The sequence below is a fragment of the Sus scrofa genome, chromosome 12 (assembly GCF_054392235.1).
Source record: "Sus scrofa isolate SSC_HxYL_T2T_F1_AM1 chromosome 12, Sscrofa_HxYL_maternal_Yorkshire_Landrace_v2.0, whole genome shotgun sequence".
Taxonomy (NCBI): Eukaryota; Metazoa; Chordata; class Mammalia; order Artiodactyla; family Suidae; genus Sus; species Sus scrofa.
In genome coordinates, this window is record NC_139394.1 from 24,500,718 (window position 1) to 24,511,475 (window position 10,758).

The window sequence follows — 10,758 nt, forward strand, 5'->3', positions numbered from 1 at the left end:
CTCCCCCACCCTTCCCTGGCCGTGAGCCCGCCTCGCGTCTCCTATTGGCCGTCTCCTCTTCTCCCGCCCCTCCCGGGCTCAGCCACTCGGAGCCCCGGGGTGGGTGGGGCTTGAGGCCGGTGGTGTGCGCGCCCCGATTGGCTCAGAGGAAGGCGGTGACGTGGCCGGAGCAGCCCTGTCTGTGCCTAAACTGAAGCTCGGCCACGCTAGATCTGGATTGGTGGTAGGCGGGGCGGGCCCCGGTCGCTGGCCGGAAGCGGAAGTGGAGGAAAGATGCAGGTTTGAAGACAGGAGTTGGAAAAATGGGGGGCTGGTTTGGGACCCCTGGACTCAGTTCAGCCCATCCTTCCCTGATCTGCTTCCCCGGCTCTCTCATGGGCTCAGCCCTCCCCGACTCCTGCGTGGTGGCTCCGCAGGGTGGCGGTTGCGCGGGCGAAATGGAGCAAGCGGCAGGTTCCCTTCCAGCGCTCACGCCCGGTTCCCCCGCGATCTTTCCCGCTAGGACCATCAGCACGTGCCCATCGACATCCAGACCAGCAAGCTGCTCGGTAGGAGGGGTCACCCCGCTCAACCGGCTGTCAGGGGGAGGCCTGGCCCTTTGCCCCATCACCAACAGCTGGAGCCCAGACATCCCAAGGTCCCTGTTCAGACGCTGACCGCTCGCCCTGCTCTGTGCCCGCGTCTGTGCCCAGACCTGCCTCGCTAAGAGGAGCAGGAAGGAACCGTTCATAAAGTCTGTACTCAATCTGCGTCTTCTACCTTAACGTTTGTAACATGTGTTGCCAATCAGATCATTCAGGCGCAGAGAGGCGAAGGGCTTACCTTGAAGATGGTCACCTACTGAGATGTCAGATCTGAAATTAGAACCTAAGTCTGTCAGGCACCAGCATCTATGCTTTTTGTATTATGCCAGAAAAAAAAGCTTTCTCTCCTTTTTTATTTTTACTATTTTCCTTTTTTTTTTTTTTTTTTTTTTTGAGGGCCGTTTGAATGGCATGTGGAGGTTCCCAGGCTAGGGGTCCAATCCGAGCTACAGCTGCCAGCCTACACCACAGCCACAGCAACGCCAGATCCGAGCCACGTCTGCAGCCTACACCACAGCTCATGCCAACACCGGATCCTTAACTCACTGAGTGAGGTCAGGGATCGAACCCACAACCTCATGGTTCCTAGTCGGATTTGTTTTGGCTGCGCCACAACGGAAACTCCGGCACATGTATGCTCTTGATGTATGTGCTTGTTATTGTTTGTGAAAGGGACTGATGAGACAACAACTGTGTATCGAGGGTTTGCGCTCTACCAGGTGCTGTTTTGTGTGCTTGATGTTATGAACATGAAGATCACCACCATTCATTGAGCCCTTGCCATGTGCTAGGTGTTTTACCTTCATTCCCCTTTGTACTCAGTGTCTCTAGCATCTTCATTTTACATGTAGGGAAACTGAGGCACAGAGCGATTGAGGGACTTTGCCCAAGAAAGTTGCTAAATAGCAGCCAAGTCCATCTGACCCCAGAGTCTAGCTCTTAGCTCCTGCCTACTGAAGAAATGTGCTTGGCTGTCATCCACCTATACCCGCTACTAAAAACACGAATCTGGGCCCAGAATCTAGGAGGTCAGTTACCTTAGTATTCATATGTGCAGGATGGTACTTCACTGGTATGATTAGACTGCTGTTATTTAGTCCTTAGGACACTATAGGTGTTAGGGGCTTTGCAGTTCTTCATTCATCTGGTTTGGCATAACCATATTGTATTTTTTTTTTTGTCATGGTTAATCCCAGCCCTGAGGAAGTGGAAGTTAAATAGCAACCTCTGTTGATAGGAAAGATACAATCACTCATGGAAGCAAAAATATTATGGAGAGTTTAGAGTGGCCCAAAGTGGCACATTTTTTTGTTTTGGTTTGGTTTTTGGTTTCTTTGGCCACACCTGTGGCATATGAGGGTTCCCAGGCTAGGGGTCTAATTGGAGCTGTGGCTGCCGGCCTACACCACAGCTCACGGCAATACTGGATCCTTAACCCACTAGTTAAGCGGGGCCAGGGATCGAACCTGTGTCTTCATGGATATTAGTTGGGTTTGTTATCCCTGAGCCATGACAGGAACTCCCAAAATGTCACTGATGGCAAGACCAATTTAAAATTTTTCTTTTTCTTTTTTTTTTTTAAGAGCCTCACATGTGGCATATGAACGTTCCCAGGCTAGGGATCTCATTAGAGCTATAGTTACAGCATTGCCTGCAACCTATGCCACAGCTTACAGCAACACTAGATCCTTAACCCACTGAGTGGGGCCAGGGATGGAACCTGATTTTTCATGGGAACTAGTCAGGTTCCTTACCACTGAGCCACAACGGGAACTCCTCAAGTTTTTCTTTATCCTGTTGTCAAGGCAACTGCTCTATAAAAGTCACACTGCGGATAAAGTCAGGTTTTGGAATCTGTTTAGCCCCAAGCATCCCTTTGGGCCTGTCTTCATTCCCATCTTCCTGTGACCTCCACACCTTAACCAGTATGAATACAGCTTTTAGCCCATGTCTTAGGGTAGTTTGTTTGAATCAGTGGTGGCATCTTGGCCACGTGGATGGGCATGCTGTGACTGGGGTTTTTCTCACATAGACTGGCTGGTGGACAGAAGGCACTGCAACCTGAAATGGCAGAGTCAGGTGTTGACCATCCGAGAGAAGATCAACGCTGCCATCCAGGACATGCCAGAGAGCGAAGAGATCGCCCAGCTGCTCTCTGGATCCTGTGAGCGCTTTGGGGCTACGTTCCTGGACCCCCCCCTCTTTCCCAGGGTGGCATGTGTCTGTTGAGTTGCTCCCTTTTGCTGAGCCATAGGGCTGAGCCCTAAAGAAAAGGAGAGTTTTGTTTGGGGTACAGATGCTGGTTCCTCCCCACACGAAATGATGAAGGGGAGCGCTACGCCCGCTAACGTTCCTGGCACATACAGGAGTCCTCCGTGTGCGTTGGCCAGAGTGGGTGGGGAAGAGACGGCAGTTCACAAAGTCTTTGCCCCTCCTTGCTTTCCAGACATTCACTACTTCCACTGCCTAAGGATTGTGGAGCTTCTCAAAGGCACCGAAGCCTCCACCAAAAATATTTTTGGCCGGTACTCTTCACAGCGGATGAAGGCAAGTGTGGGCGATGGTGACCCCGGGGTCAGAGCCCATCTGGTCTTGCTGAGGATCCAGTGGAGATGCCTCCTTGGACTTTTCCCCCAACTTTCCCTCCATCCGAATGGTTTATGCCCAAAGTAGATCCTAGCCCTGGGTTTACGCTTTCAGACCTACCGCCTTGGGAGTTGCTCTTTGGCACCATAGTCTTAAAGTGGGTGGTCCAGCCAGTGTTGTGAAAGAGGCACGGAGTTTGCAGGGTTTTTTTGTTTTTGTCCTTTTGTCTTTTTAGGGCTGCACCCATGGCATATGGAGGCTCCCAGGCCAGGGGCCACACTGGAGCTGTAGCCTCTGTCCTCCACCTCAGCCACAGCAATGCCAGATCTGAGCCACGTCTGCCACCTACATCACAGCTCACGGCAACACCGGATCCTTAACCCACTGAGTGAGGCCAGAGATTGAACCTGCGTCCTCATGGATGCTAGTCAGATTCATTTCCCCTGAGCCACGACAGGAACTCTGGAGTTTGCATCCGATGCTCTACGGACACTGGGCGAGCCTCCTCTGTTGGGGAATTGAGCTAGGATGTGGCTGCTGAGCACTGTTCTGGCTCACTTCCTCTTTCTTTCCTTAGGATTGGCAGGAGATCGTAGCCTTGTATGAGAAGGACAACACCTACCTAGGTAAGGTGGCCCAGCCCGGGAGTCCCAGCGTCCCGGGGAAGCCCACTCCCTGAGTTCTGAGACAGTGGGCTTCAGGGAGGCACAGTTCATGTGGGGGGTGTGGGCAGAGGCTGTGCTGTAGATGCTTGTGAGGTGAGAAAATGAATTCCATGAAGAGGGAATTCTGGAGTTCCCTCCTTGGGGAGGAGCTGGGAGGTGGGCCCTGGGCTCTGGGGCACATGGGGTATGTGGGTGCGTGTCCCTGTGGCGTGCCTGCCTTGTGGTGCGGGGGTCTGGGCTGAACGCCCTGGGCCCTTCTCAGTGGAACTCTCCAGCCTCCTGGTTCGGAACGTCAACTACGAGATCCCCTCACTGAAGAAACAGATCGCCAAGTGCCAGCAGCTGCAGCAAGAATACAGCCGCAAGGAAGAGGAGGGCCAGGCGGGGGCCGCCGAGATGCGGGAGCAGTTCTACCACTCGTGCAAGCAGTATGGCATCACGGTGAGCAGAAGGGGCCTCTTCTGGGCCTAACAGCTTCCTTCTTTTTTTTTTTTTTTTTTTTTGTCTTTTTGCCTTTTCTAGGGCCGCTCCCATGGCATATGGAGGTTCCCAGGCTAGGGGTCTAATCAGAGCTGTAGCCGCCGGCCTACGCCACAGACACAGCAATGCCAGATCCAAGCCGCATCTGCGACCTACACCACAGCTCACGTGCAACGCCTGATCCTTAACCCACTGAGCGAGGCCAGGGATCCAACCCGCAACTTCATGGTTCCTAGTCAGACTCGTTAACCACTGAGCCACGACAGGACCTCCGCCACAGCTTCCTTCTGAGAAGCTCCTCCGCAGCCTGGCTGTGCCCTTCCCAGGCCAGTTTCTTGCCTATCTCGGGTCTTCGGGCATCTTCTGGAATCTGTTGGCCTCTGCTTCCCACCACTTCTGTCAAAGCCCACCTCTTGGATCCTCTGCAGGGGGACAACGTCCGAAGAGAACTCCTGGCCCTGGTGAAGGACCTGCCGAGCCAGCTGGCCGAGATTGGGGCGGCAGCCCAGTCCCTGGGGGAAGCCATCGACCTGTACCAGGCCTGCGTGGGGTTTGTGTGTGAAAGGTAACGGGGGCCTCAGTTTCTCCCCAGCGGTGACGGGGACAGTTCTTCCCCCCCTGACTGTGTGCCCTTCCCCACATGACCTTAGAGCTTCCTCCTAGACACTTGACCCTGTGGGAACCTGGCCCATGTGGCCTGTGGGCCCAGGCCAAGCCCAGTGCTGGCATCCTGAGAGGGTGCCAGGAGGGTCAGCGGCCTGCTCTGTTGCAGCCCCGAGGAGCAGGTGCTGCCCATGCTGCGGTTTGTGCAGACACGGGGGAACGGCACCGTGTACGAGTGGAGGACGGGCACCGAGCCCTCGGTGGTGGAGCGGCCATACCTCGAGGAGCCCCCGGAGCAGGTGGAAGAAGACGCGGTAAGATGGGCCGAGTGAGAGCCGCCTCCTCCCCTGATGCATGGTCCAGAACTTCCTGATTTGATTTCAGAGTCCAGATGGAAGAAAGGGGTGTTCCTGTGAAAAAGACTAGGGGGAAGGACCTACTCCCTTATTTCCCTGGCTTTTTTTTTTTTTTCAGAGCTGCACTTGCAGCATATGGAAATTCCCAAGCTAGGGGTCGAATTGGAGCTGCAGTTGCTGGCCACAGCCACAGCCACAGTAATGCAAGATCCTAGCCGCGTCTGGGACCTACACCACAGCTCACGGCAACACCAGATCCTTAACCCACTGCGTGAGGCCAGGGATTGAACCTGCATCTTCATAGATACTGGTCGGGTTCGTAACCTGCTGAGCCATCACAGGAACTCCCTGGCTTTCTTGAGACCAGAGAATAGATGCACGCTGAAAAGCCTTGGCAAGCTGGTCACCTTTGAACTGGGAACACTTCAGTCTCAGGAGCTCTCTGGAGACGGGCTCTCCTTTGGGAAGCTTTGCAGAGGCCATCACATTTAAACAGTGCGCCCGAGCTCCCTCCTGAAGCAGCCGAGGCCTCGGGTAGGCACCTCCTTCCCCATCTTCTCTGAGCCAACTCTTTTTCCTCTTTCTAGATTGACTGGGGCGACTTTGGGGTGGAGGTGGCCTCTGAAGGGCCCGACTCTGGCATCTCTGCCCAGGCGGCTGAAATTGACTGGGGCATCTCCCTGGAGTCAGACTCAAAGGTGAGGCTGCTCTCTCAGTCCATCTCTCTGATGACTTTCTGTGACAGCTGCCTTGGTGATAAGAAAAGTGTGGTCTCTGTCTTGAAAGGCATCACTTGAAGTTCATAGCTCTTGGACCAGGTGAGGTCTGGTGTGTGTATGGGAGGGGCGGGGGGCAGTTTCCAAAGGGACCTATGAGAATTTTGACCTCTTTCTTCTGGCATGTGGGGCAGGTGTGGAGGGAGAGGCAGGGGGTAGCTACAAAGCAGGGCTGAGGGCAGCAGCATGCACGAGCCCACACTGCCGTCTTTGCCACCTCCGTCAGGGCTGCTGCAAGTGCTTCGTACAGTTGAACTGTGCCGTCACTGAACTTAAAAAGGGTTTTGGCATATTCTGGCTCCTTTTGCCGGGGAAAGTTCTCCCAACACTGCTGAGGTTCTTTGCTCTCCACCCAGGAAGCTGGGGGTGATGAGATAGACTGGGGAGACGACGCCACTGCTCTGCAGATCACAGTACTGGAAGCCGGAACCCAGGGTGAGTGAGCCACTCCCTGCAGCCCTGGCAGAGGGTGACCCGTGTCTCTAGAAACAAAGAAAACACGTGCTGCCAAGATTGGGTTTCTGGATGTTTACCTGTTTTTGTTTTTGTTTTTTTCAAAATCTTGTTGATGATGTGAGTGCAGAGAGAAGTTCTTAAATTAGGTTTAGAAACTCTCAGCGTTTTGGATACTGAATGTGGCTCTGCCTTTCTCTGGGGGGGCTTCTAAGAGGCTCTGACTGGCTCTGAAGCCAGAACTGACTCAGCTCCCCAGAAGCCGAGCAGCTGTAGCTGCGATCTTAGCCACTAGAGGGCAGTGCAGGATGAGACTTCACACCCACTTTCCTTCTTTGGCACTCAGCTCCCCGGTCCTCCTCAGGGACTGGGGTTGGCCCTAGTGCCTGATTAGGGGGCCAAGGCAAATGAGAAAGGGTAACCCTTGGGCTTGGGTTGAAACAGGAAGTGGCTTTAGTGCAGTGTCCGCATCCAGAATAACCCACCAGGACTTCCCAAACTTGAGGGTCTTCTTCCCCAGCCTGCAGCAGCTTTACCGCTTCTCTCTCTTCCTTGCAGCTCCAGAAGGTGTTGCTAGGGGCTCAGATGCTCTGACCCTTCTTGAATACCCTGAGACCCGGAATCAGTTCATTGATGAGCTCATGGAGGTACCTTCGTCCTCTGGGTGTTTGGGAGTGGGGGGCGCCTGGCACCAGCAGAGACAGCACTGCTCCAGACACCTGACCTGACCCTTTCTGTTTGAGCGAAGGGTGCTAAGCACTGTCCTCATTCTGGAACAGAGGCTTAGGTATTAGGATGCCCCCTTCCTGCCAAATCATTCAACAGTGTTTATCCCATACTTCCTGGCTGTGGGACCTGAGCAGTGAACAAGACAGTCAAAGGTGGAGTTCCCATTGTGGCTCAGCGGTAATGAACCCAACTAGGATCCATGAGAATGTGGGTTCCATCCCTGGTCTCGCTCAGTGGCTTGAGAATCCGGCATTTCCATGATCTGTGGTATAGGTTGCAGATGCAGCTCAGATCCCAAGTTGCTGTGGCTCTGGCCTAGGCCAGTAGCTGCAGCTCCAATTCGAACCCTAGCCTGGGAACTTCCATATGCCCTGGGGGCGACCCTAAAAAGCAAAAAAAGAAAGTCAAAGTCCCTGACCTCGTGGAGCTTATCTTCAAGTGGGGAAGGCAGACAAGAAATAAGACAGACAAGTAGAATATACAGTATATTAGGTGTTGACTAAGTGCCACAGAGAAAAAAAGCCAGGGAGGTGGATGGGGGTTGCCGGGAGGAACTGTGTCTTTATGCTGGTGGTCAGGGAAGGCCTTGTTGGGAAGGTGACCAGTAAGTCCAGGCTGGCAGGGGGTGTAGAGGGAGCCAGGCCCGCGTCTGGGGGAGGAGTTTGCCAGGCCGAAGCATGGATGCAGGAGTGTGCCCTGCACATGTGACAAAGGAGGCGGCCACTGTGGCCGAGTGGAGGAGCTCAGAGAGCTGAAGAGCGTCGGCAGCTTGGCTTTTCCTCTGGAGGTTTGGAGGGATGTGTCCCCGTTTGTGTTTCAGTGTCGTCCCTTTGGCCAAGGTGCCCAGCAGCCTAAGCACAAGGAGCCAGGGTTCCTGACCTTCCGTGTGCGACTGGGAAGCTGGGGGCCTGTCTTTGTCAGCCTCTGGGTCTGCCCGCTTCCTGGGGGCTGTCTGGCTGGGAGGGCCTCATGGAGGGCCTTGTCCTCACCCGTCTGGCCCCCCTCTGTCTCCCCAGCACCCCGCCACCTCCAGCCTCAACGGGATAGGAGGACAAAAGGGATAAGTATCTTTGGTTAATAAGAGGGACAGGATACGTGACTGGCTCTCAGAGTCTGCCCAGCCTTTTCTTTCCTTCGTCTTCTTTTTTTTTTTTTTTTGGTTGTATTTTAGGGCCGCAATCGTGGCGTATAGAGGGTCCCAGGTTGAGGGTCACATCGGAGCTACAGCCACTGGCCTTTGCCAGAACCGCAGCAATGCCAGATCTGAGCCGTGTCTGCGAACTACATCACAGCTCACGGCAAAGCCAGATCCTTAACCCACTGAGCGAGGCCAGGGATCAAACCCGCAACCTCATGGTTCCTAGTCGGATTCGTTTCCGCTGCACCACAACGGGAACTCTAGCCCACGCTTTTCTTAACCCAGGGCTTCTCAGACCTGGATTCCTACTCCCTCAATCTCGTGCTTCCCATGGAGAGAAAATACCTTCCCTGGGGCAGAGAGAACCCTTGAGACTATAGTTCTCTGACCTACAGGCTAGGGGAAAGGAGAGGGGGTCCAGGGCCAGGTGCGGCCTGAGATGGCAATGAGGGGCTGAAAGCACCCCCCATTCCCCGGTTCTCGCTGGTGAGATTCTACTGATAAGAATGTTCAGAGGAGGAGTTCCCGCTGCAGCGCAACAGCATTGGCGGCATCTCAGGAGCTCTGGGAGGCAGGTCCGATCCCCAGCCCAGCACAGCAGGTTAAGGATCCAGCTGTGCTTTGCAGCTCCAGCTCAGATCTGACCCCCGAGCCCAGGCTCTCCACAGGCTGCAGGCCGGCCAGAAAAAAAACAAAAAACAAAACATTCCGAGGAAATAACGGCTCCTCCACCAGAGTCTACCCTGATTCTTCATTCAGAGCAGTCTGAGGGCCTCGCTTCCGAGTCCTTTTCTCAGGGTGAAGCACATCCTCTTCTGTCCTCAGCTCGAGAGCTTCCTGTCGCAGAGAGCCGTGGAGATGAGCGAGGAGGCCGACATCCTGTCCGTGAGCCAGTTCCAGCTGGCTCCAGCCATCCTGCAGGGCCAGACCAAAGCGAAGACAGTGAGCATGGTGTCGGCTCTGCAGGATCTGATCGGCCGCCTCACCAACCTTCGAATGCAACACCTGTTTATGATCCTGGCTTCACCAAGGTCTGCCTTTCCCCTTGATGTTGGGCTCTCCGAGGGCATGCTGCAGAGTGCTGCCTTCTTGGCAGCCCTGACTCCTTGCTTCCTCCTCTCCATGAACCCACAGACCTCACCCTTGCCTCCCGCAACTGCACCCTCCCAGCTGGGAAGGGGGTTCTCCTGGGGCACGATGGCAGCAGCGGGGGGGTCTGATGTGCACGGTCAGGGTCTGCTTCCCAGAGGAGACAGGGACGCGGGAGTGCTGTTCCTTCCAGGAAAGGACTGAAGGAGGCTGGAGGCTGGAGGCTGAGAAGCCAAGGAGAGACTTGGTCTCCCAAGCCTCCCCTTTTGCAGCAGTTGGCCGGGGCTGCTCAGCTTGCATAGCCACACCACTTACCGAGCGCCCTGCCCAGGTACGTGGACCGAGTGACGGAGCTCCTCCAGCAGAAGCTAAAGCAGTCCCAGCTGCTGGCCTTGAAAAAAGAACTGATGGTGCAGAAGCAGCAGGAAGCGCTTCAGGAGCAGGCGGCTCTGGAGCCCAAGCTGGACCTGCTGCTGGAGAAGACGAAGGAGCTGCAGAAGCTGGTGAGACAGGAGAGGCAGACCTGCCCGGAGTCTGCAGAGCGAGGCCCCTCGGCCTCTGCTTCCCGCTCACTCGGTATCGCTGTCTTTCAGATCGAAGCTGACATTTCCAAGAGGTACAACGGGCGCCCTGTGAACCTGATGGGAACCTCTCTGTGACACGCTCCCCATTCTTCCTGCCTGTCTTCTCAGCCTTCAGGACAGAGGGGGGACAGCCAGGGGCCCCTCCTGGCAAGGGCTCAGACCCCAGGATGGAACCATCACCGGATGGTGTCCTGGGCGCTCTGTACTCTGCAAGAAGCTGTCTTGAGTGGTCCTGTGGCCCATCAGCCTGAAACCACAGCTTCTGCTCCTTCTCATTCTCTAGTTGCACTTAATAAAAGAGGAAGGGACTCCTGCTTCACTACTGAGCATGACCTTCTCGGGGCCCGGGGTTGGCTGGGCGTGCATTGGCGTGGGGTTCTGGATCCTGCGGAGCGCCCGCTTGGGTACTTTTCTCTTTGCTTCTAGTGCCAGGAAGGGCCCCAGATAAGCATCTGTAAAGGCCTCAGCAAGGGGTTCTGGGGTAGCTGCGTGGACCGGGAGCTTTCTCTTCCTAGCCCAGGCCCAGACTGCCCCACTCAGACCAGGAGCCCAAGGGGAGCCTTCAAGTAGCAGCCTCTTTGGAGCCAGCAAAGCTGTATTTTCCTTTTAATCACAGCTTACCTCCAGGCAGAGGGAAAAATGCGGTTTGGGGAGGAAGGGTCTGATAAACAAGGTGGAAAGAGGAGTTGTCACCTTTGCCAGCTGCCCGTCCACT

At 55.1% G+C, this 10,758-nt stretch overlaps 1 protein-coding gene across 1 annotated transcript; it reads left to right on the forward strand.

The window, feature by feature from the left end:
- The first annotated feature begins 245 nt into the window (after positions 1-245).
- Positions 246-10,362, forward strand: CDK5RAP3 (CDK5 regulatory subunit associated protein 3). The gene is made up of 14 exons (XM_021067091.2): positions 246-279; positions 503-548; positions 2,617-2,748; positions 3,031-3,131; positions 3,748-3,796; positions 4,098-4,276; positions 4,744-4,880; positions 5,088-5,232; positions 5,862-5,972; positions 6,407-6,485; positions 7,062-7,150; positions 9,196-9,401; positions 9,791-9,962; positions 10,053-10,362. The coding sequence occupies exons 1-14, from the start codon at positions 274-276 to the stop codon at positions 10,116-10,118; spliced, it is 1,518 nt and encodes a 505-aa protein (XP_020922750.1). The 5' UTR covers positions 246-273; the 3' UTR covers positions 10,119-10,362.
- The last annotated feature ends 396 nt before the right edge of the window (positions 10,363-10,758 follow it).

What these genes read in the sequence shown, in the direction of transcription:
- CDK5RAP3 (XM_021067091.2), top strand. An exon ending in CCCTGGAGTCAGACTCAAAG is followed by an intron (nt 5,973 to 6,406) that starts GTGAGGCTGCTC and finishes CTCTCCACCCAG; the next exon opens with GAAGCTGGGGGTGATGAGAT. An exon ending in ATGATCCTGGCTTCACCAAG is followed by an intron (nt 9,402 to 9,790) that starts GTCTGCCTTTCC and finishes CGCCCTGCCCAG; the next exon opens with GTACGTGGACCGAGTGACGG.